Below are 26,473 nucleotides of genomic sequence, written 5' to 3'. Positions count from 1 at the left end.
GGCAGGAAGCGGGCGGCGGGGGCTGCGGGTCCTCCTGGGAGCGCGGCGCTTTCCTCCCGAGCCGCCCGGTTATCTCCAGAGCCGCAGACCAGCTCTCGGAGGAGCGCGTCCTCCCGCCCCCGCCCCCCCGGCCCGTACTCCTCAACCCACCCACCTACTTCCTCCGGCCCCGTACACACGCAGCGCGGAGCTGCCAAAAATTTCCACCCTCCGCCCCCCTCCCTAGCTAACTTCCTTCCAGCGTTTCCTGAGCTGGATGATCCTAGGATTTGTAAGACAGGAAAAAAAGGAAGGCGTGAGGGCGGGCGAGAGAGACAGGATGCTTGTTTGTCGCGTTCCCAAAGCCATCTGAAGGCAAGAGAGCGGGCGCAGGGCAGAGGCGCCACGCAGCCCCGGGGCTGTCTCCTCGCCCCCCGGCTGCTGCCCGCTTCCCGCGCTCTCGTCCTCTGCTGGGCATCTGCAGAGGCGGAAAGGAGAGCTCGCCCTCCCTCCGAGGCGGAGGAAAACGCCCGAAGACACCGCAGGAGCCCGTGGAAGTCCCTGGGACTCCGAGCGAGGAAGTGACACTCCCGCCGCCGGCCCCCGGCCCCGCGGCCCTGGAGGAGCGCGCCCGGGACTGCAGGCTCCGCGGCCGCGCCGGGCTCCGCGCCCCGCGGGCTCCATGCGCGCCGCCCCGGGCCGCACTTCCTCCGCGCGCCCATGCGGCCCCCCAGAGCCGCGCCGCAGCCCGTGATCTGAGCCCGGAGACCACCCCAGGCGCGGTGCCAAGCACAGGGGAGGGGGAGACGGAGGGGCAACCTCTTTGGGACTAACTCATGAAGAACAAGGGTGCCAAGCAGAAGCTGAAACGAAAGGGAGCCGCCAGTGCCTTTGGCTGTGACCTGACCGAGTATCTGGAAAGCTCAGGACAGGATGGTAAAGTGCCTTCGCTTCCCCCCCCCCCCCGCTTTTCTTTTTGTTTGAGGGCGAGATGCATTCAGTTCACAAGTTAATGTAGTCTAGGCCTGTGGGCGCGGTGTACTTTTTTTTTCTTTTTGAAGAACACGTACGATTCCTAAGGTGCGCGGCGCTGCCACCGCGACGTGCTGAGGTTGTGGCGGTCCTTCCGCTGGTCGCACACCAGCCGTTAATGGGCGGTGCTGCTGCGAGTTTAACGGGCCACCTCTGCGGGCTGGGGGTGGGAGCTCCAGAGGTCCTGATGGCAAGTCTTGGATGTCGGAGGGGAGGGATGCGGGCTGGACTTGTGGGATGGTGATCAGTGGGCTTCTCTGGGAACATAATTATGACCGCCTTGGGTGTCCTTCCCGGGATCTCCAATTTCATCTGCTCACATCTTTTTTTATTAATGTGCTGGAAGGCAGGGGGTGCGGTGGATCCTGGCTGGGGGAGTGGTTGCACAAACATTTTCTGAATTTCTGAACTGATGCCAGATATATATAGTACCTCCCTCCCTCCCCTTCCCAACCCCCCAGACCCTTTACCTCCTCTTGGCTTTCAGATTAGCATTTGGTGTGTCAGACAAGAAGAGTGCTGTAAAAAGGTCGGAGGGCCTGGATTTTAAAATAGTTTAGGGTATATAAAAGAAAAGGAGAGCCAGCGTCTCTGTTTTCAAGGTCAGATTGGATTTTTTTTTTTTTTTAAAGGGAATCCTGCAGAGTAGAGACAATTTAAACATTTGTTGGGGGAGAGGGAAAGAAAACAAGCTAGAATACAATAACAGCATTTGAAGTTAGAAGTTTTTAATCATAGGAAAGTTGTGGAAATTGAGCAGAAAATGACTCCTTTTGTAAGGTTGACTGGTCTTGTGCATACCGTGACAAAAAGGCCTTGTCTTCAGAAACTTAAGTGAGAGAGAAGATAGTCCACTATATAGGCCTTGTATTTACACATAGATAGCTATAACAAAGGAGGAAACTGGAGGGCTGTTTAACTGTGCAGAATAATTCTGCCTCCAGGAAAATCATCTCAAAAGCAATTTGATCAGCTCATATCAAACGTGCATCTCAAAAACAGTGCAATGATTTTGTTTCGATTCCGTTTTGTTGTTTTTTTTTTTTTAAAGACTCAGCACCACCTAGTAATTTGCAGTGGTGTGATATTCCTGTGGTATTCTAGACTTCAGCCTCCGCTGTGTCATTAGGACAAATGGCTTAGTATCTTAGAGCTTGGGGGACCACAGGTTTCAAAACTGCCTCTTTTGAAACCAAGGTATAACAGTCAACTCATTTCATCCTCTCCAATAATCTGGGAGAGGGCAATTTGAAATAAAATTGGACTGAACTTTTTTGAATGTGATAGAACTCCAAGAGTGCATCTTAACCTCTGCCCTCAGAAGTTCAGAAGGAAATGTTTCCCTCCACCTGTTTTTGTGAGGAACTTCAAGTTTAAGTCCAGGTTCACTACAAATGCTCCTAGGATGCCTCTGCCTGCCATGTTGGTGTTATTCTGGTCCCCCCTTCAAGCATGAGAGGTGCATGGGGGTGCTTGCTGGTCCCGCCCCATTCTTGCAATGTTATAAATCATAGGATGAGCCAGGAATCCCAGCATTCTGTGAAGACACCTCAAAGGCAGACTTTGGCAGCTCTTCTTTCACATGCTTTATAGTTTGGGCTTCCATACAGGTTTCGTTTGGAAAAAGAAAAAGGGAAGGGCACTACTGCTTAAAGAAAAAAAATTGAAAACCAGTACCCAGTGTTCCCAGCCTTGAGTGGGGCGGGGGAAGCAAGGAAGCCCGAACAGGTAAATTGACCTGCCTAAGGTCATACAGTGAATGACAGAGGGTGCAGAGGGACCTGGCTTACCAGGCTCCTCTCCCCTCCCTAGTTTTCTCATCTAGGCCAACATTCTCCTCTAATGATTTTTTTTTTTCCTAAATTGAAAGCAGACAGCCCCGTCACAGGATCAGCAAACTTTCAAGTCTGACATACCTGAATACAGTTTAGCTTTGAAATAAGAGGAAACTGACCCAGTTAATGATCTAGACACCATTCTTGTGCCACATGAGAATTAGGCGCGCAAAATAAACAGCTTATATAAATGAGAGTGATTAGGATTTCTTTTTTGCCACATCTAAAACTAGTTATGTAGTTGTCTCTTATTTTTCCTGTAGCGTCAGTAAGCAAAATGCTAATGTTTTTTTCTCAAAAAATGTGTTTTCCTCACGGACTTTTTGAAACATGTATTGGTTAGTAGACAAGGCTTGGACTCTGCTTCCAGGGAGGAAAAGCTGATCTGGGCACTACCCCTCTGCCCACCACCTTGGAAGTTCAACCCAGAATCCTGAGGGTGACAAATCAGCATGGTAAAGAAACCAGAAGGCTGGGGAGGGCCTCACGAGATAGACATGATGATTACTGAATTCTGGAGTCAAGGGTAAGGTGATGATCCTGCAAAGAGACAGAAAAAAATGGATCCAGGTCTGGGAACATAAGGGCAGAAGAGGACAGAGATGTAGGATGCCAAGAGAGCCCTTGCACTTGGCCAGGGAGGGAAAGCCCCAAGCTGGGGTGGAGGACAAAGCTGGTGACAATTCACTGTGCTCAGGCCATCTGAAAATGGGGAAGCTACACTCCTGAGGCCGAGCATAAAGGATGAATGCCATCCACTTCCATCATTTGCTCTGGCCAGCCCTGCTACCTTCAGCTGGATAAATCTGCCAGGCCAGGGTGTGTGGGTGACAAATAGGTGTCCAGCTCAGAGTGGAAGCTGCTCAGGGCCAAGTGTCGTCTTTAATCTTTAGGAAGCTGATGAAAACCAGAAGCCCTTTCTCATAGAAATGTATGCTCGTGCATGCATACACACACGCACACACACACACACACAAATCGTGTATACAGTTTCTGTGGGCATCCACACAGATGCCAAGTTCAGACCCTGATGTTGATCATCCCATCTGCACGCAGGCCTGATGTGAAGGGTCAGTTTCCCCCTTTCGCTTCTTTGACCACTTTCCTCCCGCCTGGTAAAAACACTCAAGAATGGCACAGAGTTGCTCGTGGCCAGCTTGACCAGCACAGTGCCTGCCACCCCCACCCTCAGCTCTCCCCTGGGAACCAGATAATGTTATCTTCCTGGCTGGAGTAGAGGGAGAAGAGCGTCCCTCCCTCACTGGTATGCTGAAAATAGTTTTGGGGGTCTTCTTTTTGACCACTGAATGAGAAGGCCATTTCTTGCATCTATGTAATAAAACCCCATCATTTTGTCACCTGTGGTTGGAAGCCCGCGGGTGAAGCCCTGTGAGGCCAGAGCGCATCCACAAGCGTTTCCCACCTCTCCATTCTCAGCCCAGTGCCCCGGGTCTCCCCACACGGCTTGGAAATGCTGGGGCCAGGAGCCAAGGGACCAGTAAGAGAACGTTATCGGAAAAGCTGTCCTCCGCCTCCATTTGTGTCCGCTGTCTCCACTCTGAAGGCTGAGGACTTTCTCACCCTTCCGAGCAAATCTGTCATTTTATCTGATCCCTGGGAAGAGGTGATACTGTCTGACGCAGTGGTTTGCCACGGTGGCGGTGGCGGCACATTAGAATCACCTGAGGAGCTTTAAAAAAAAAAAGGTGATGCAAGGTGTTGCCCAGGTCCCATCTCAGAACAATTAAATCAGAATCTCTTGGTGCCCAGGCAGCATGGGTATGTTTTAAAAGCCTCCTAGATGATTCTGATGTGCAGGCAGAGTTGGGATCCACTGTTTGCTGTATAGGGTTTTACGGACCATTTTCTCCCTGGATGAGGAACCTTGACTATTCAGAATGTTTGATAAGAACTGTGAGCCTTTTTATGACTAAGATTTTTTTCTAGTTCTTATCAGATATAAAAGGAAGAAAAAATATATATATATATAAAATTTCTGAGGCTAAATCATTCTCTCAGTTTGTTTATTGGTTTATTTAACAAATAGGGATTGAGGCATGGTGGGGGTACTGTGAGAGAGAAAGAAACATGCACCCCGGACTCAAGAAATTTACAGTCTAAGGGATGTGAACAAACTTTCAGAAACGAATGGCTCAATGAAGCTTTGAAATTAGCTGTCATAACTGAAGGAGAACATGTAAAAGCTACTATCTACAATCAAATAGGTAAGATACCCAAACATAAATAGGAACAAAGTCTTTCTGTTTAAGGCAGGATTTAACACTGCCTGGAGAACCAGGGCAGGTACTCTCTTTGGCTTAGCCTTTTCTTCCCCAGCATCGTGCTGGGCACATCCTTATCACACCCTCCCTTACCTCCTTCTTCATTCTTTAGCTCTCAGCTCCTTCTAGAAACCTTCCCTCACCTCCCAAGTCAGGTGCCCCTGCTGGGGACTCCCATTAGGAGTTCTGGAAGCTTACTGTCTGGCACTGAATTCCAGCTTTGCCTGTTCCTGACCCTGGCGTATGTTACTTACCCCCTAGGCCTCAGTTTCCTCACTTGTGAAATGGTGATAAGAGGGCTGATATGAAGATAAATGAGTTCATACCGGCAAAGCACTTGGCAGGGGACATGCATATGGAAAGCTATGAATGTCGCTATTATTATCAGAAGACCCCGGACTTGCCCTAGTATAACCACATACCATCCATGACTGAATGAGGGAGGGCTCCAGTGGAACATGAAAATGATATGGTCAGTTGGGTTAATCAGTCATGAAGAGGGATGGCGAGCAGATTGATTGCCCCACTGAACGAAGAGGCTGTTTCATGCAGGCATTTCCCAGGGCCACGGGGGAGTGGACCATCAGTGCAGAGCGGTGGAATAGCAAAACATCAACCTGAGTCGAAAGGGCCCTCAGAACACTCTGAGAAAGATGCCCAGCCGCTCCTGAAACCAAAGGGGACTGAAAGAGAGAAATCAGGTCCTGGAGGTAGAGCTTGTGGGGACAGAACAACAACCTCACAGGCTTGATTTCGAGGGGCATCCCCATATCTGGGTCTCAGAATTGAACAGGAAGAACCCAAAGAGAAGTAAGCAAACTGAAGCAAACGGACTGATAACACAAAGTCCGACTGTCACTGACTCTGTATGGTCTGGACATGGCAAACAACCCTTACGGAGAACAGAAACAGCTACTTCCATCTGCCCACAGCCCTCCCTCCGGCCACCCTCCAGACCTACGCCAACAGTCCCTTGACCACAGGCACGGCCTCACCGTTCCACTTTCCCTCCCCACCCCCACCGGCAGCTCCTCAGATGCCTTCTAGCCTCAGGAGGCTCGGGCTTTGGCCCTGCTGAGGAAGCCCACTCTCCTTTCACCCCAGACATTCACTGGAGCCAAGTGAACCATCTGCTGTGGGGTAGGAGGGAGCTGGAGGCCTGGCCTTCTGCTGGGGCAGAGGGAAACCTGATGAAAGCGGGAACACATATTTCCATAGCCGATGCTGTAAATGGGGGGTAAGCTCCCCGGTGCCCTTGGAGCTGTAGTTTTTGCTGTATCCTTTTTTTTTTCCCCCCACCCCCACCCCCACTCCATCAGGCATCTGTAGGCTAGCTGGAAAACTTTGCTGTGAGAGTGGGGAGGAGGGGAGAACGCATTCTGAATTCCAGAAGCTGATTGACCTAGGCCGTTCTGAAACACTTGGTGGGGACTGTTTGCTCCTGGGAATCACCTCACTGGAGAGCTTCCTGGGATCTTGTGGCAGTGTGTGTGACTGTGGGTGGGAGAAGCGGGTGGGCTGAAAGATCCAGGACTTAGTCTGGGGATAAGAAATGTGCCCCCCCCTTTTTCCATTAGATATTGTAGTTAAATATTTTTGGAGCAAAGTAGTGACAGACCCTTCTAATTGGGGCGCCCTGGTCCTCATTTCCTCCAGAATAGACTGATCAAGCTGAGCTCTCCGCCCCCACTGGCCTCTGGGTTTCAGAACTCCACTGTCCCCTCTGTGGTGCCTTCACACCAGTCTTGAGGCCCGAGAACGTGGAGCCACTTGTTTTCTTATTGTTTTGTTTTTCACTCATGACTTGCCTTGAATTTAAGCCAATGTCGTTCTTTCCCACTTATCCCCACCCTTCAAATGACTTGTCTTTTTGCTTATGGGTGCATGTTCCACCCGATTTTCTGAATTATTTCTATGCCCCAGTACAAATGCCATGCTTAAGTTTAATTGGTCTTGATGCTCCTCTGCTTCAAGTCCTTACCGAGGTGGGGCCACAGTCTGCTACAGCTTCAGGAGGCTAGAGCCTATTCCTCTAACTCTCCCCCACCCCAGGACAGTGTTTTAGGTAAGGCTTAAAATAAAGAGCACCCGTAGGAAAGAAGCTGACTGCAACTCAAAGAAGAGCAGATACTGGTATTAGATTTTTTTTTTTTTTTTGAAAACTTGATTTTTTTTTTTTAAAGATTTTATTTATTTATTTGACAGAGAGAGACACAGCGAGAGAGGGAACACAAGCAGGGGGAGTGGGAGAGGGAGAAGCAGGCTTCCCGCGGAGCAGGGAGCCCGATGCGGGACTCGATCCCAGGGTCCTGGGATCATGACCTGAGCTGAAGGCAGTCGCTTAACCAACTGAGCCACCCAGGCGCCCTAGATTTTTTTCTAAGAGCAACTTTTAACGGAGAAAGAGGAGAACATGATGGTGCTAGATGGCTAAAGGAAGAAGGAGGAAAAGAAGGTCTCTTGGAAAGAGAGAAGGGAACTCGAAATGAAGGCCGAGCCCCAAGTCAAACTTGCTTGTTATTATTTTTTTTTAAGATTTTATTTATTTATTTGACAGAGAGAGACACAGCAAGAGCAGGAACACAAGCAGGGGGAGTGGGAGTGGGAGAAGCAGGCTTCCCCCCCCGCCCCCGAGCAGGGAGCCCAATGCGGGGCTCGATCCCAGGACCTTGAGATCATGACCTGAGCCAAAGGCAGACGCTTAATGACTGAGCCACCCAGGCACCCCTTTGCTTGTCATTTTTATTAGGAGTTAGAGTTACTGTCTGCATTGATTGCTTCCTATGTGCCAGTCAATTTATACATACCAAGTAATATTTTTGACATCTGTAAGAATCAGGCATTTTTTTATTCCCATTTTATAGAGGAGGAAACTTGATGAAAAAGGTTAAATATCTTACAAAGATTATAGAGATAGGAAAGGCAGGATTTAAATCCAGATCTCCCTGACTCCCAAGGCCATAGTCCTCGGCACAAACACAGTCTCCCAGAGTAGCACATTTTATAATTTGGCATTTACATTACAGTTTTGTCAAAACAAACAAACAAACAAACAAACAAAAACAAAAAACAAAACCCACAACCCTGCAAAAAAAAGTAGCTTTTTCTCTCTTTGCTTCGTTCTCTGCACCCCCACCCCCCGCCATTAGATCATTAATAGTAATAACAACGGACATTTGCATGGCACTTTACCCTCTGCAAGACGCTTTTCACACACATCTATTCTAAACCTACCAACTTTCAAGACCAACCAGACCCCACCTTTTCCTCCCAGGCCCCTCCCTGCCCACAGCAGCCACAGTCCTCTTCCCTCTTGAAACACCCTTTGCGTTAGAGTCAGAGACACCCAATTTGATCTTCATTCCCCTATTCTTGTATTTTCTGGCTGGCACGTCAGTGGTGAGCTCTGCTGAAGGCAGGTGGCAGTCAGCGGCTTAGGCAGATTTGGTCGTGCTCTGTGCCTCTCAGGGTGAGCCCTGTGGCCGACACACAGCACTTGATTGACTGACCCTATTTCCTCCGCAGGAAGTCAGAGTTACAGCCCTTCCAGAAAGCTCAGGACCAGAGACATTGCTGATGTGCTAGAGCATCAGGAATCCAAGATTGTTTAAGGTTCCCCATGGGGGCTTCTAGCTACTCCAAGATAGAAACTGACCCAGACTTTGCACAGGACGCCCCAGAAACACTGCCTTTTCCTAGTGCCTCACCAGTCACTCCTTGGTATGAACCACATTCTTGGCGGGGCCCCAGAACCAACTGAGTTTCTGGGATGGAGTCTCAGGCACTCGTTGTTCTAGTTCAAGCTTGGCTGATGCATACCAGGCCCTAGTACCACGCCCATGGCCTGATGCTGCCCCAGAATGCCTTTGGGGCCCCCTCCCCACCACCCCCAGAGAGAGAGGGATGAATGTCACCCCCCACCAAAGCAACATATCCCAGCTCTTACTGTTACAGACAATAGAAAACAATTTGACATATAAAGTAGGATTCTGGCAAACTATAAATATATCTATAGCTTTCGTGACAGGCAACTGAGCTAATTTGTGCAATTATGCATATTTCTTTCCCTGGCTCCTTTCATGTTTTTATTCAGAAACCATCTTGTGTGGGGTTTTTCATTTCAACGCAAAAAGTATTTATGGGACTCTAATGTGCAGGACACTCTCAGATTTACAAAGATGCTCTCAAGTTGCTCTCAGCGTAGTGGGGTCATGGGAGAGGAAGATAGCTAAAAGAGGTACAAAGAATGAAATGAGGGCTCCATGATAAATATCGTCCGACCATGAGGAATGACAGAGAGAGGGGGAGATGGGATGCTTGGTGTCTACAGACAGGAAACAACATGGTCTTGCCTGATACTTGTGATTGGTCACGCCTTCTTGCCCTCTGAGGGAGAAGACGATGAAATTCTGAGAAAGGTGGTTGAGAGTGACTTCTAGTGGCCAGGTTTGGGGGCGGGGGCTGTTTTCAGTGGCAGGAGAGTGAAGCTACCCTCAGGAGAATACAGAGTAGCGGATCATACCAAGAGTGGCAACTGGTTTAGCTGTTGTCTGTGCCCTGCCTAAGGGCAGGACAACGAGGGAGTCTGTTAAAAGAGAAAACTTTTTTTAATGATGTTAAGTGACCATCCCAATTGTGTGTCTTGATTCAGTCTAGCAGTATGGTACCAGTGTACCTCGACCTCGCCCTGTGGTGTGGGAAGTTCTTTTCGTCTCCCATTTTTTATATGAAGACCAACTCAGGCTGAGTAACTTGCCTAACATCACCCAGCCAGGAGGTAGAGGAACCAGGACTGAAAGCCTGTCTGTCCGACATTAAATTCCCATTCCACAGCTTTGTGTCCTCTGGACCCAAACAGGTCAGCTGGCGATAAATCAGGCTCTGAGATGCAGAGCTCCATTTTACCATGCAGTGCCAAGGTGATAAGTTCAGCAGGATTTAGCTAGACTTTAATAAAACTTCTGGCAATGGAGTTCTCATCCCCAGTTTTTCAAAGTAAAACATTGAGGTTCCAAACGGCAGGCTTCTAAACAGAGAGCATGCCCTGTTACCATAAGTAGTCCCTTCCACCACTTCTTTCCCATCTGTTTCCTGCATGCAGAGTATTATTGGGAAACAATGATGTCAGCCCTTCCATATAAATCTACACCTCCCTGCTTGCCCCTCCCCTACAATGCATATTTTTGTTCCTCTTTCTGGCTTTTGTCTTGCTGTTCTGTTCCTTAAGGACTCACGCTTTTGGCGTCAATTGTTGGCTTTCTTTTTTAATATGTTTTAGCTATTTAAGCGTATTGTGGCCTTCAAAGTGCACATGCTTTTTTGGGTCCATATTTGGAAAATCTTTTGTTTGGCTAATAGCTAGAACATGGGCCTGATGTTAATGGGGAGGAGCCATTTTGCTTTATGGCAAAGCAAAGCTAGATGCAGGGCCCTGAATGGGCTCAGAACTGAGGACACAAACACTACTTGGGGGCCCTTAGAGGGTGCATTAAAGCTCTTTGGACCCTGGGCACAGAGCCTGTAGCTGAAGGTCAGGAAAATATACTCATGGAGTAATCTGTTTTTTCTCACCCCAAGCCTGACTTTCAAATGGGACATGGTTTCCTCAGTTCCCCTTTCTCTATTGCCCCTAATGACAATTTGGTTTCAGAAAGGAAAGATGGGGGGCGGTGCTGTAGGCCTTAGGGCAGGGGGCGGGGAGCATGAGTTTTGAATTCTGGGTTTAAGAATTCTGGACCTCTCTTTTTAAGCCTCAGGCAGTGATACTCAAACTCTACTGGGCATAAGAAGGACGAAAATTGGAGTTTTTACTTTTAAAATGGAATCTAAAATTGAATTTCAAAATGTAAAAAATATTAGTTAAAGTTAGTACACTTTAGTACACTATAAGGAGTATTAGAAATACTCCTTAAATTCCATTTCAGACACCTCGAAACAAAATGGACATCTAGTAAGAATTTCTGATAGGCACTTGCCTAGGTCCTGTAGTATCTGGGTCTGTGGAGAGCATGAGACTTCACTGAGTGAGTTCTACGGTTTCTAGGGCTGTGAGCTGAAATGTACCCCTGCATAGCAACATTCTGAGGTCAGTCCCTCAGAGATTCTGCTTTTGTAGGTCTGAGATGGGGTCTCAAGGAATCCACATTTTAAAGATGAGCTCCAGGTGATTCTGATATCTTTCGTCTACTGATCTCATTTTCAGAAACATGGACTTAGCCCACAGAAAGAAGCAGCTGAGTGAAACCACATTTATTTTCTTCATTATATTTCACATATTGCTCAAATCTTCAACAATAAACATGCAGTTTTGCTGCTCAAATTTGGGGGGGCGCAGTCTTTTAAAATTACAATAGGAATGGGATTGTCCTGATTCATTCAACTTTTCATAAAGCCTTTTTGTTTTAATCCTTATGAAAAATCTTCGTAAGTTCTGTTCGTTTGCTTTCCTGCCTTAATAGGTACAGTTTAGTGAAATCAATTAACTTCTTCTCTGAGAACCGGTGTGACAAGGTGGTTAGCATGTGGCTTTTTTGCTGATAATCTGCCTTGGTCCAGATTTCAGCTCTGCCACATGCTAGCTTTGTGACCCTGGACCAGCTACCAGATCTCTCTGTGCTTCTGCTTCCTCATCTGTGAAGTGGGGATTATGATATCATTGCGCAGGGTTATTATGAGGACCAAATGAACTAGTGCACTGCTTGGAATTTAGTAAATCTTCCGTAAATGTTAACTATGGTTAGTATTTTCTTGGTGATTGGAAATCTTACCCTGTGTCAGCCTCATTACTCAGAATGTGGTTCCTGAGTAATGCTGCAGATATGGAAAGTTAAGGGAGCTGAGAACGAATACTATTCTGAGGCTCCCATATATCTCTAAGGGCTTCCTCTTTAAAAAAAAAAAAAATTCTTTAATATACATCCAATTATTTATTTTCTTTGGTTGGATGCATAAAAATGCTAGTCTTAAGACTTTCATTTGTTGATAAATATTTCTGGGGGTAGGACCGTGGCAGCCTTTCTAAATTTTACATTTCTTTAGTAATCAGAAAAAATAACCTAAACACAAAATCAAAAGGAAAAAAAAATGAGAGGTATGGTACAAGGCTACAATCATAGTGATAGCCATCTAATCTTCTAGTTTCCATTTGTATTTCAGGAGGGCTATAAATCTGGAAAATGAGCCTGTTTTCATCACTGAGGGAACAACGTAAGGCCTGGGTTTTAGCTGGCCCAGATGCTATTTCACATCTGCCTATTTCTTTGTTCCACAGCCGCATTTTGACAGTTGACTGAATGCAGTAGATCTGACTCAATCTTAGGCTGTACGAACAGAATCTTAGGCTGTAAAATGTACGGATCCATCCTGTACTCTTCATGGGTTGAATCAAATATGGAGTCTGTGTTCATTTCTCAGTGCTGTATTTGAAGATGGAAGCTTGTACACAGAAGTATATTTAGGAAGGTAATCAGGGTGGTGAAGTGTAGACCTCCATTACTTCTCACTTTCAACGGCCACCTGTCCTAGTTTCCTAAATTATCTCCTCCCCTGTGTAGAAAGAAAATCTGCTCCTTGAAGACTGGGACCATGCCCTGTTTCTCTGTGTGTTCAATGTCTGCAGGACTGGTTCCTTTCTGGAGGCTCTCAAGGAGAGTCCATTTTCTTGCCTTTTCTAGCTTCTAGAGGCTGTTCTCATTCCCTGGTTTGTGGCCCCTCACCACATCTCTCTGATTTCCTGCCTCTTTCTTATAAAGACCCTGTGATTACATCAGATAATTCAAGATGATCTCCTCATCTTGAGATCCTTAGCTTGACCACATCTGCAAAAATCCTTCTAGATGTATGAGGCAACATTCACAGGTTCCAGAATAAGGACATGGACTTCTTTGGGGTGCCATTACTCAACCTACCACAGTCTGTTTTCCCCACAGCCCATTGGCTCAATAGATATTAATAATGTGAATGAAGGGAATAGGGTGTTGATTATGGGAGGGGAGGAAGAGATGGGCATCAGCATTTTAAACACTTACCATAAACCAGGCCCTGGGTTAGCTGGGACACAGGGATGAACATGCATTGTCTGTCCCTGTGGGATCTCACAGTCTCATGCAGGAGATGAACACATTCTCAACTGATTCTCACACAAACCACAATAGGAGGTGGATGACATTAATTCTGACTCAGAGGAGCTGGGTGTTCTAAGATGAGTGGAATCTGAGAGGTCTCTGCCTGAAAGGAAGATATTTCAGACAGAGGGAAGAATCTAAGCAGAGGCATTGGGTGTAAAACATTATGGCAGGATCAGCATTCTCAAAAGAAGAACAAAGAGAACAGGGATGAAGCATGAGCCATCCACCTGCCTGGACTAGGTTTATAAGAATAAATGGCTTATTAAATGACCATTATAAATCTTCCAAAGAAAAAAAGAGCAATTGGCACAAATGTGCCAGTTTATATTCCAATTCGATAAAGGAAGAATCTTAAGCCACCTTTAAAGCTTTTGTGTCCTTTTTGCTGTTTCTGTTGTTGCTGGTAAGAAAAAAATTGCACCCCAGTCTAGGAATAAACTTCCTCCAGGGGGAGGAAAAATGAAGTGCCCCAAGCAGTTATATCCCAGAGTTTTAGTTTATTCCATCTATTTATAATCTTAGGAAATTTCACTTTTCTGTGTCTTGTGGATGATAACCAGAGCAATGTTTAATATTTCAAACCCAAGTTTTTTTTGAGTTGAAAATTTCGTAATGTCCCTTCCCACCTACCTCCTGGCCACACTTCTACTCTATCCCATCTCTTTTTCTTCGGCGTTTCTCTTCATCCTTGTCATTCCTCCAGTTTAAGAAACCATGGAGTAGTTATCAGATCCATTGTTCTTGTCAGTTTTCCTCCCAGGTACCATTTTGAGCTTGGCCCAGTATGCTCCCACTCCACTGTAGGATAGCCATCCCCACCTCAGAGCAGTGTCCTCCCCACCCTGAGAGATCTTCATCTCTGAGGAGACCTCGGGGTCCCTTGGAGGTGGGCCTCCCTGTCCAGTGCCCACCTCGCCTCTGCCAGATTCCACAACTCCAAGAACTAAAAATACTTCAGCCTCTGCTTTTCCCTTTGGCAGGCACTCAAACTGGTTTTGTTCCTTGTGACTGAAAAGCAGAGGACCAGAAGGAAGCAAGACTAGCTCGATGGTCAGCACCTGCTTGAGGGGCTCCCTCCCAGAGATGCATTCGCTCCCATTCCGGATGGAGGTGGTCTCTATTACCCCCTCACCAGAATAGCTCCTCTGGCAAAGCTCTGCTATCCCTTGACTCCTGAGTGGAATCGGCAGGAGTCATGAAAAAATACAGGATGTGATTTTAATGAGGCATAAACACCTGCCACAGATGCAAGCCATCGTCTTCTCTTGTAAAATTATAAAAGTAATTGTAAAAAAAAAAAAAAGAAAGAAAGAAAGAAAGAAATTGAAACAATATGGAGATTTAGAAAGTACAGAGTCCCTTCTCACACCCTTGCGGTCCCATGTGTGAGTCAGGGCTGGATTCAACCAGACTAGTTCTGTATGGCGGAACTTTCTGAGGGAAATGTGCTCTGTCTGCACTGTCTGATTTGGCAACCACTGGCCACATGTGGCTGGTAGTACCCGAATGTGGCTAGCGCTACTGAACTTTACATTTTAGTTAATTTAAATTTACATAGCCATTTGTGGCCAATGCCTATTGTATTGAACGGCCCAGAGAACTTTCTCTGTGTATATGCTAAAAAATATACACATAGAATGAGTTTCTTTGCTTTTTTTTCCCCACAAAGTTACAACATATATATGTTTTGAGATAGGCTGTTATAAATAACAGAAGATCTTGCAGAACTACCCATTTTTGTAATTGTATATAGCTCAGTCTGACTCCTTTTCATCATTGCATGGGATTCTGCTGAATGGATGGGTTGTTAAGTTTAATTTTATTTTTTTTAAATCAGGTATCACATTCCTGTGTTTCCAAATGTAAAAGACTCTAACGGGCATAGTAAAAAAATCTCCCTCCCATCCCTGTCCTCAGCCTCCCTATTCCTCATCCCAGAAGTAACTAGTGTTAATTTTCTTGGAAATCTTTCCATAGATATCCTGTGCATATATACAAGCAAATATATATATACTTTTTATAAAATATCATAATTTAGTTAACCATTTCTTTCCCTTTTTACAAGTTCCTATAAAGCTTCTCTTATTGTCTAAATACTGATCAATTGATTTAGTATGTATCGAATATGTTGTATGAGCCATGCATCATTTTCATTAATAATTGTTATCATCTATAACTTATTGAATATTAATACTGCTTCCCTTTGCTTATAATGAGGGGAGAATTTGCTAGTCCACAGGCTTCTAGTTATACGTTAAACATGTGTTCCAATATTCCTTAGGGATGTTGGCTGGTCAATCCATAGTCTGTCAGCTGGAATCCAGGCCCTGGGTTAAGGCTGAGGCTGGGAGCAGGGAACAGTTAGAAGCTATTTGGCCCTCATGGTGGCAAAGCCACGGCATCTTGATGGCAGTGCTCTGGTCATCTGAGCCATGTTAGCACAGGCCACAGAGACCCAAGAAGTGGCAATAACAGGGAAACAGGTGACAGCCTAAATAGGAATGTATCCCGAAGCTGAGCGTCCATGTTTTTGCAAAAACCATATCTTATAGTAGGATTGGAAAAGAGAATGTCTGATAAGAGCCTTTCATCAGTATCACTCTCTACACCCTTGACTGGCTTCCCAGTGCCCTTAAGACAAACATCGGCATCATGAATGCCAATAAGGTTTACCAGATGTCATCCTCAGAGACCTGCTTTCTCTGTGGCCTCAACGGACACGACCTACCCACCTGAGCATTACCCCCCACCACACTGTTCTTCTCATAGTTCCTCAAAAGTACTGTGCTCTTCTTGCCTTCAAGTGATTGTTTGTGTTCCTCTCTCTGTGCAGAATATTCACCCTATCTCCTATCTCTCTTAAGCTCCACCAGGGGTCTTGCCAACTCCAACCCATCACTTGGGTCTCAGAGCGGATCTCATCCTCCAGGATGCCTTCCCTGATCCCTCTGAGGAAGGGTCGGGTGCCTGTCCTATGTGCCGCCATTCTACCCTGTACTGCTCAAAGCTGCTCTTGTCACACTGAATGTACCATCCTCACATCCACCCTATCCCTGCCTCATTCTAGACTCTCGATGACTCTGGGTCAACTCTGTAAGATCAGGAGCCATGCCTCCTGGTTCACCACTTTATCACTGGTGCCTAGCATAATGCTCACAAATATGTGTTAAATGAGTAGATGGAACCAGGGAAGGGCAATGCTTGCTGTCTTGGGTCCTAGTAGTGGTGGGGTGGGGATGGAGGAGTGGGTCTGTGTGAATATTTTGCACATACGTGTGCATCTGTCATGTGACTATGTATCCAAAGTGGAGACTGTGGAGGTGGAGGCGGAATCCACTGGTGGAGCGTGGGGTGGAATCTTCCTTCAGCAAATAATTGTCCACTGGACTTAGGCAAATCATCACACTCTCTGAATCTCAATTTCCTCATCTAAGAGACAAGAATTAGACTTAGATGAGAAAATATAGGCCAAAGAGCTTTTAAAATGGGAACCGAATTCCAGTATTTATGAATCGTTCTGCTGCAGTTTAGACACTTGTGCTCAGGAAAGACTGAACGGCCCCAAAGGCTGTGTTTACTGATATGCTGTGAATCTGATGCCTCCTTGTAGACATCACCCGCTGCCATATGGGAAGGAAACCAGGAGGGTTTCCCTAGGCACCCTTGTGCCTCCCCATCTCTGCCAGCTTCAAGCATCGGCCCCCAACAGAGGTTCTTCTTCGGGGCCTTTAAGTAACTCATGCAGGTGCACAGCTGGGGCTCCCCTTCCATTCAGTGCCGGGGTCATCCTGTGCCAAGGCAAACATGGAGATAAATGAACTAGAAGCTAATGTGTCATTTTAGAGCTGAAAGAACCTCAGAAAATTGTCACCCAGATTTCTGTTTTCATACACGGAGAAACCTGAGGCCCTGGACAGGACAGTAATTTGCCTGAGAAAATGCAGCTGGCCAGTGGTGTTTTCTGGCTGCCAGGTGGTGTTAGCCAGAGAGAACAGGTCAGTGCATTTCTCAGAACCATCCAGCATCAGGAATCCCTGAAAGAGGAGAAGAGGCTCAGATAACTGCCACGGAGGATTCAGAAGACTGACTACCTCACAGCCTGAGAAAAAATATCCTGTATTATATGGCTGGCTACAAGGGGGGGACATCTGTTTGCTGGCATAGAAAGATGTCCAACAATATCTAAGTGAAAACACTTACAAAACGTATATTGTATAATTTTATTTTAGTAACTATATATATAAGAAAAAGTCAGGGGGAATATACTCAAAACATTAACAATAGCTTTCTTCTGGATGGATGCTTTTCTCTTTCTTCTGCATACTTTGCTGTGTTGCTGTGGTTGTTCTTTTTTTTTTAATGATTTGGGGTTTTTTAATAATGTATATGTAGAATGTGTATACTTTGGAAAAACAATAAGGCATTTTCATTTTGTAAAACCGTACAGATTCCCTAAATTATTCCAACTTTCTTTACTCTGGTTTTGTTTTTATCAACAACTTTTATCATCTGCACTTACCCTCCTGAGGGAGGCGCTCATCTATACAGAGGTTAGACCCAATTGTGAATTCCTATTAAAAAAAATTTATTTTAAAGATGAAATTGCCATTAGATGTCACAAAGTCATCCCCACAGGACTTGGTTGCAGAGAATGGATCACTCGCAGGTGAACTTGCCAAATTCAGGTTCTGATTCTGCCAAGGAGAAGACAAGGAGCCTAGCTAGCTGTGATGATTCCACGAAGGTCCAGCTTCCCCCATGCACACACCCCTTGAGGCCCTCCTTAACACATCAGCTGGCCTCACAGTCCTTATGGCCACTGCTTGGGGTTCACGGTAAAGCACTCTTGGAAGCCTTTGGCAGCGCATCCTTGAATCTTCAACATAGGGAGAGAGAACTTTGGTTTGAGTTTATGCAAAAGCATGGCTGGCTGACTGCTCTAGTCACCTGCCGAATTTTGCAAGAGACTTGCACGATGCCATCAAACAGTGTGAGACAAATATTTTTTGGTTTGTAAAAGTAAAGTCCAAGTTAATAGGAGGACAGAGAACCTGCCAAGATTGTCCGGAGAGGGGGGTAACGAACCCTTAGATGGTGCCTTACCAAGTGTTTTTACCAAATCCTCTCCTTTGTCCTTCATAATCCTGTGAGATGAAACAGGTTATTACTGCACCTGCTGTGTAATAAGGACATTGATGGTCCCCAAGGACACAGAACTGTTAACACCGAATCCATGGCCTTTACTTGCTGCTTACTAGGACGCAAGATTTATGTAGCTAGTATGCATGCGTAAAGCTCTGGATTAGGAATCAGAAGACCTATGTATTTGTTGTGTGACCTTGTGGGAGTCCCTTCATCTTTCTGAGCCTTAGCTTCCTCATCTGTAGAATGGGGATAATAATACCTGTCCAGCTTGCTTTATGGGGTGGGGATCTGACAAGAAAATGGACACAAAAATAGTGAATTGCTAAAGGAATAAAAAAGTATGACAATTTCCCCGGTGCAGGACTGAGGGATGTGTGTTTGAGAATAACTTTCTCTAAACGAAACTGTTATTTTAGAACTGGATAAACTTAATGCAGCCCCCGACGATCCAACAACCCCCAGCGAGTTCCCTAGGAAGCCAAACCGTCTATTCTCATGCCTCCTATCCTGCTTCAGGTAGAATCTCAGCTTTGAAGATAAGCAATCGGGTTTCCAGGAAAAAGAAGCATCCCTGACCAGCTGCCGCTTTTCTCTGAAACCCCCCAGGGTTGGAGTGGGCTTGATTTAGGGACTCTTCCTGAAATACTTGCTTGGGAGCCCATACTTTTATCCTAAGAAATTGGGCTTGCTTACTTATTTTGAGGGATATTTAAATGCAAATAAAGTTAGAGTTGTGGGGTGCCTGGGTGGCTCAGTTGATTAAGCGTCTGACTCTTGATTTTGACTGGGGTCGTAATCTCGGGGTTGTGGGATTGAGCCCGCATCAGGCTCTGCGCTGGGCATGGAGCCTGCTTGGGGTTTGCACTTTCCCTCTGCCCACCCCTCCACCCCCTAAATAAATAAATAAATAAATAAATAAATAAATAAATAAATAAATAAATAAAAAGCTTATTAAGTTTGTGCTATGCTTTTCCCATAGGAGGGACCACTGTAGGGGCCTGGAGTGAGACCCCTGGGGTCTCCCACTCTGCTTAAGCGGAGCACTCTTGCTTTCTTCAGTCCTATTTGTTTTATGCTTTGGGGTAAAATTTATCTAAACAAAACACTTCATGTTTAAAAAAATAAGTTTGAAAACCTCTGCTACTTAAATCTGCAAATCAGCAAAACTTTTTTTTTTGGTCTGAAAGTCACCCACCCAGCCAACCACTTATCTCCTGTGCCCCCTCCTGACCTCACTAATACCTCCTTTCTGAGATCTGTTGCCTGAGGTTTGCCCTGGAACCCTTCCTTTGGACAGTCCAGGTGTCATGTGTGTTTTGTTTGGTTTGGTGACATTTCACAAAGGGCCTGCATAATACCATGCAAATTCAGTTCTTTGGCAAAAAATGTCCATCACCCATATGTATTGTTCTGTTTTCTGTTTTATAGGATAGTGAAGTTTCCATTTTCAATGGCAACAGTATAGAAATAAGGCTGAGAGAGGGTGCCTGGGTGGCTCAGTGGATTAAGCGTCTGACTTTGGCTCAGGTCATGATCCTGGGTCCTGGAACCCAGTCCCATGTGGGGCTCCCTGCTCAGCTGGAAGTCTGCTTGTCCCTCTGCCCCTCCCCCTGCTCTTACTCTCTCTTTCTCTCAAATAAATAAATAAAATCTTAAAAAAAAAAAAGAAATAAGAAATAAGGCAGAGAGAGAGGGCTAACATTCATGCCACTTCTCTAGATTTCTACGAATAATTCTTAGCCTTCTTGCCATTGTGGGTATAGTTTCTTATGTGAACACCAGCAACGTTGAATAATTTCTGGCACTAAAGAGGTATCCTCATTAATGTGGGAGAAAGGGGAAGAAAGAAGAAACTAGAGGGAAAAAGAAAGGAAGGGAGATCTGAAGGAAGAATGGAATTGGAAGGTGGTACAGAAGAGTAGCTTTAGAATTTTGGAAGTGGCCAACTTAAGTGGAAGACTAGCCTTTGCTAATGATGTTCTGTGTGACGGGGAGTAAGGAGCTTCAGTTTCCTTACCTGCAATAAGAGGGTAAAAATATTTACCTGATAGACTCACAGGGATGCTGTGAGGATCAGCTGAAATAGTGAATAGGAAAGGGACTTTTCAAATCTCAGTTAAGAGGTCATTGTTCCCCCAGCTGAAGACTCTGTCATCATTTCTTTCACTGTTCTTTGAACAGATGGTTTGAGGGATTAGGATCTTTCCCTCTTTCAATTTAATTTTGGAGCTCTGAAACTAAACCCAGCTGTTTCTACAAAGTTTTCAAATGTTAGGCCTCAATGGTTTTTTTACTGGGTAAAACTCAGAATCTTTATAAATGATCTCTGCTGGAAGTGTCGAATAATACTCTTATAAAAACAATAATTTAAAGATAGCACTAATGACAAAGAAGTTACAGTCTAATTTTTTTTTAAATGTCATCTAATATTTTGAATTTTGCCTTAAATATAACTTTTCCATTCTGCAAAGGCAGGCCTGCTTGATTTTTCTTGAACCTCACATTATTTAGAAAAATGAAAAGATATTTTACTTACCGATCAACTAATTTAATCTGGTTTCACTGAGCCCAAGAAATAATAGTTCCTTCTTTTCTTGGCTAACATGGCAAATTTCCCAATGATATAGATTATTTACATATTTTACTTGGGTTTCCTAAGACAACTAGATTTTTTTTTTTATTCTTGCATACTCCTAATTGGATACTGTAGAATCAGTCTCTTGCTTATGATTATTTTTATTTTAAGTTAAACGTTCAAATTTCTGTCTAAAAATTAAAAAAACTAAGCTTAGTAAGTGTGGAATGTAGTAATAAGTCAATGAACAAATATTTCTGGGAAGAAAATTTGAGAAGTGGTGAAAATAAGCTAAACTGCATTCCAGTATTGGATGGACATCCATCTCTTGGTCCAATGACCTGCCCCTCCTTTTTTTGAACATACAGGTCACATTACTAAAAAACAAACAAACAAACAAAAAAACGCCTTTTCAAAATAAGCAGTGCCTCTGACCTAGTCTATCTTGGGACTCATTGTTAAAAATTCTTCCCTTCTGCTTTCTTCTTATGGGCCATACCAAACAAACATTACCAACTGTGGAATAGAAGATTCCAGAGCTGGGCTCAGACATATCCCCAGCCAGAACAAGACACTGACCACAGAGATTAATCTGCTGGTATGGGTGTTATGAGATAAAAGCACCTTCTGGATTTCATCACATATTTTTATAAAACAGTCTCTAGAGGGTTGTGGTTTTTTTTTTTTTTTAAGGGCAGCGTCAGAAAATTCTTCCATTTTGTGACCCAAGTGTCATCCCAATGCTTATTATTCAGTGTTTGGTATTTTAGGCAAAGTAACCCAAAATGCTTTCCATTTCTCTATTATAATTTTTAAATAACATGATTTCTCTGCCACCTTCTTTGATTTTGATGGAAGGTATTAAGAATTCACTGCACAATGTAGCATAAGACACTTTAAGAAGATAACATTTCACTGCATTCCACGTGTTGCAGGATATCCAGCAGGATGGTCTCCCACCTTCCATCTAGGCACTGATACAAAGTTATATCCAACAACACACTGTGCTCTTTATTTCTTCATTTAACCAATAAGTATTTGTAGGAAGCCTAACATTGTCTTAGGACTGAAACATCCTATCTCCTGGCTCTAGTAGCCTTTAATTTTAAAAGGGTGGTTCCTCCAGCCCTCCTGTGGCCTACTTCAGTGATTAGAAAACAAAGTGATGAAATGGGGAAGAGTGGGGGGTGATAGTGTTGGGCCCTCAATCTAATATGTCCTTCTGCCTCATCCCCAGTAAAGGGTGCACAGCCTTCAACAGCTGGGGGAGAAAAAGTGAGATCAGCAACAGAAGTGCCATCAGTAAGGTATCTCCCTTGTCAGGGGAAGAACCAAGGGAGGGGAATTGGAAATACCCAAGACATCCTTAAGCCCAAACAGGGAGCTTTTTGTATATGGTTTGTTAACCACTCAGAGAATCTTAGATTTCAATCCCAGAATAAGAATTTTGCCTTCTACCATAACATAGGTTCTCAATATGGTTTATGCTCCATCTGTGATTTTCATACCATATCTAGTATTAGATAACTTGAAGGATACTGCTGTATTCTTCATTCTACTAGGTCCTTACACAAGACTGGAAGTTGTCAAACCAAAGAAACCTGCTTTTATGAATTAGTGCATATTTTCCTGCTGCTACATAAGGATCTCCAGGAACACGCAGAATATAGATATGTGGCTTTCTTGATTTTCTCCCCTTCCCTTCTCATAGAAAAGTTATGGGCCCCAAATAAGGGGCCATTTCATTGTTAGGCATTTTCTAACCCCAAATTAGCATAATTATCATCTACTTGGGTTGAGATACAAAATACTACACTGGTATCAGCAATCTTGGGCCAAACATAAACATGTTAAATTCATTCTGCACATCTAATCTTAATCTCTGTGATTAGAAAATATTCTTCTGATAAATACATTTATTGTAAAATAAACTTTTCATGATGTCATTACTTTACCTTTTACTCCTTTACCTCCTTTCCTAAGTAATCATGTTTATGAATGTATTCTTTCCTTTGCCATTAAGAGTTCCATTCCAACTTGGTCCCTTCTGTCCATGAATGAGCATGTCCTTGCTAATCAGGAATCAGATGCGATCTCATCATTTCCTTTTTATGTATTCTAAAGCTCAGATTTTGGCCCTTCCTTTGGCCCAACAAGGCATGCTCTTCCCTTTCATTAATGTCTTGGATGTATAAAAATTGCCCCATCCCCTCTAACTCCCACATATCTTTTAAATTATGGAAAATCTTTCAGTTGATGGAAAAACTGCTCAAGTACATCTTATCTTCTTTCATCCAAGCCTAGTGACTTCCTGTTCATTAGTGATTTCATATTTTGTATGTCTGTATGTGTGTGTGTATGTGGATATGATATGGAAAGTCTCTGAAATAAATATTTTAATATTTTAATTAATAATACATGCTTATCCACATTGTAGAGAAATTGGAAAATATATAAACATTTTAGGAAAAAAGATCTAATTTATTTCCAGGGTTTTTTCTATGTATATTTTCCATATGGTTGTGATTACATTGTGTGTGTATGTATGTATGTGTGTATATATCTTATATTTCTTTAGAATAGATACCCAGATGGGCGCCTGGGTGCCTCAGTCGGTTAAGCCTGGGACTCTTAGTTCAGCTCAGGTCATGAGCTCAGGGTCTTGAGATCAAGCCTTGCTTTGGGCTCCCTGCTCAGCAGGGAGTCTGCTTGAAGATTCTCCCCCCCTGCCCCTCCCCACTGCACTCTTTTTCTCTCTCAAATAAATAAATAAATCTTAAAAAAAAAAAAATCCCAGAAGTAAAGTGACTGGATTAAAAGGTGTATTATTAGGACTTTTTTGGTTGGGAGTGAAGGAACTCAAACTACATAAGAATAAGAAGGGAGTAGGGGTGCCTGCATGGTTCAGTTGATTAAGCAGTTAAGTGTCTGCCTTTGGCTCAGGTCCTGATCTCAGGGTCTTGGGCTGAGCCATGTTGGGCTCCCTGCTCATCAGGGAGTCTGCTTCTCCCTCTCCCTCTGCCCCTCCCCTTACTTGTGCGTGGGCAGGCACGCACTTTCTCTCTCTAACAAATGAATAAAATCTTTTAAAAAAAAGAATAAAAGGGAGTGGTAGTGATTGATTCATAATATAAGTAGACCTTGGCTCCAGGGTCATGGGGGCACTGGCTTTAGGGAGTTGGGACCTGAGACTGAAATTTTAACTTTCTGATGTTTCCCTTGTCTCTGGAATGGGATAATAGCATTTATCTTAACAAAGATAAATGAAAACAAAGATTATGCATTTAAAGTGCCTAACTCACAGAGACAACCTTGCACCACCGTACATCTTTTTTTTTAGAGCCAAGATTTTGTTTCTGACCTTGTCTTGCCTGGAGGTTGAGCTTTGCGCTCCATGACCCCTCATGGCACCTTTTCTCATTTTCACCGGCTTGTGTTCCAGATGGGTTTGTCATGGATGTCTCCCTTGTGTCCTACTGCAGCTACCCTGGGGGGTAGCTCCCCGACCTCACACCCCAAGCTTTGTTTCCGCTGCCCCACTCTGTCCAACCGTCTTCCTCCGCAGCCTCCCACCATAGGGCTGAGAGGCCAACGTTGGAAAACAAAGGAATCTCTGATGGAGAACCGGCTAGTCTGGGAAGGACAGGCTGGGAGGGGAGGTGGGCGGGGGTTCTTAGGGGGGGCCCTCACTTTGGCACTTCCCTCAAAGCCCTACTGGCTCTGGGTCCTGGCCGTCCTCAGCCTGCTCCTGTCATTTGCTTGCTGAACTGTGTCTAGGTCAGACTCTGCGCCTAGCTCCGTGTGGGACGACGGGGAGAAGAGGACCAAGGCAGCGGGGTCCCGGGACACCCTGCCACTTCCCGCCGCCCGCCCCCCCGCCCCCTGCCCCGCCCTGCCCCCACCTCCCAGCGCCGGGGGCGGGGGCGGATCCTCCCAAACGGGGCCCGGGGCCCCGCGTGCGCACGGCCGGCGCGCAGTCCCCTGGGGGCGACGTCTAAGGCTTTCATAAGGTCAAGGCCACATTCCCTCCGATCCCTTTCAAAAGGAATAGCGACGCTTGGCTTGTGCTCGGGCCACTCCGCCCACGGGTTTCTGATCCCCATTTCGGCGTCAGGAACCCGACACCCTGCGGGGAAAGCCCTGCGCCCCCGCGCGCCTCCCGCCGCTTCCCGGAACGCCTCGGCCTGTCTGAGTCACCCGGAGCCCGGCGGCGCCCCCACCGTGCCCGCTCCGCTCCCGCAGCTGTCCCAGGGCTGGGGAACCCCCAGGGGCCACCGAGGCGCAGACTCCCGCAGCAGCTGGGGTTGGTGGCATCCTCACACCCCGGGGCCAAGGTGCACACCCAGCCCGCGCTGAGCGAGAGCGCGCGGAGGAGGGGCGCTCTGGACTGCAGACAGGGGGTTTGTTTGTCTTTTAACCACATCCAGGAAGAAGGGAAACCTGACTGATAACAGGAAAAGAAGAGAGAGAGGATACATCAAAACTTTAGGAAATTGTTTTAATTGCCTCACGTGATGTGCTATCTGTGGAGAGCGGGAAGCCATGGAAACAGCCGTGGGGGCTGGGGCACGCTTGGCTTTGCCATCTGGGGCTGGACGGTCTTGGGCAGATTCCCTGAGCTTCAGCTTCTCAGGCAAGATGAGCTCATCTTTAACAGAAAACGTTCATATCACTTTTGTGGCTCATATCCTTACTTTCAAAGGGAGGGATTCGGTTCATTGTGAAAGTTTCCAACTTCAATGAGAGAGTTCCTTTTCTTCTTCCTTCCTTGCATCTTAGTTACATTCTAGTTTATGTTTCCGGTTGTTAACACTGTTTTCACATTTCCTTTCCTTCATCCTTGCTCTTTCCTCCGGGGAATGGAGAGGTGGATCCCCAGGGAGACAGCCAGGGTACCCTCGTGAATGAAAAAGAAAAGTTAGTCCCAGGGACCCTCTGCCACTGTGCGCGTGCTTTCTTCAGGTGAATATGTGGGGCTCCTGCACTCCCTGCTTTACAACCAAGGGATGAAGTTCCCTTCGGGTCCAACATGGTAGGGCTCTGTTGTCTATAGCTGTACACAATCCTAGGTCAAATTACTGCTATAGCGCGTTCCTCTCTTCTCTCTTTCCCCCTTTCTAGAATACACCTTCTTCTTTAGCCGGTACCCATCTCCGGGACACTCAACATTCTCAATTCACTTCATATCTTCCTAGCTGTCTAGGATGGGAGCTCACAAATGGAGAGCCATGGAAAAAGTGGGAGGGATCATGTAATATATTTGTCTGTACATAATCATCACAGTTTTAAGATTACAATTGTCCTGTCTTGAAAAGAATGGTACTGGGGCACCTGGGTGGCTCAGTCGGTTGAGCGTCCGACTCGTGATTTTGACTCAGGCTATGATCTTGGGGTTGTAATATTGAGCCCCACGTAGGGTCCCATGCTCAGTGCAGAGTCTGCTTGAGATTCTCTCCCTCTCCCTCTGCTCCCCACCCCATTCATGCTCTCTCTCTAACA

At 45.5% G+C, this 26,473-nt stretch overlaps 1 protein-coding gene across 1 annotated transcript in view; it reads left to right on the top strand.

Moving 5' to 3' along the window:
- The first annotated feature begins 244 nt into the window (after positions 1–244).
- Positions 245–26,473, top strand: part of ARHGAP31 (Rho GTPase activating protein 31) — a 103,463-nt gene continuing 77,234 nt past the window's right edge. The window contains exon 1 of the mRNA XM_035000108.1: positions 245–915. Coding sequence (XP_034855999.1) covers positions 816–915 — 100 coding nt within the window. The 5' untranslated portion in view covers positions 245–815. The remainder of the gene's footprint in view (positions 916–26,473) is intronic.

Source organism: Mirounga leonina, unplaced genomic scaffold, assembly GCF_011800145.1.
Source record: "Mirounga leonina isolate KUSES-001 unplaced genomic scaffold, KU_Mleo_1.0 Mir_115, whole genome shotgun sequence".
NCBI classification, from domain to species: domain Eukaryota; kingdom Metazoa; phylum Chordata; class Mammalia; order Carnivora; family Phocidae; genus Mirounga; species Mirounga leonina.
This window is presented reverse-complemented; position numbering and strand designations above follow the sequence as displayed.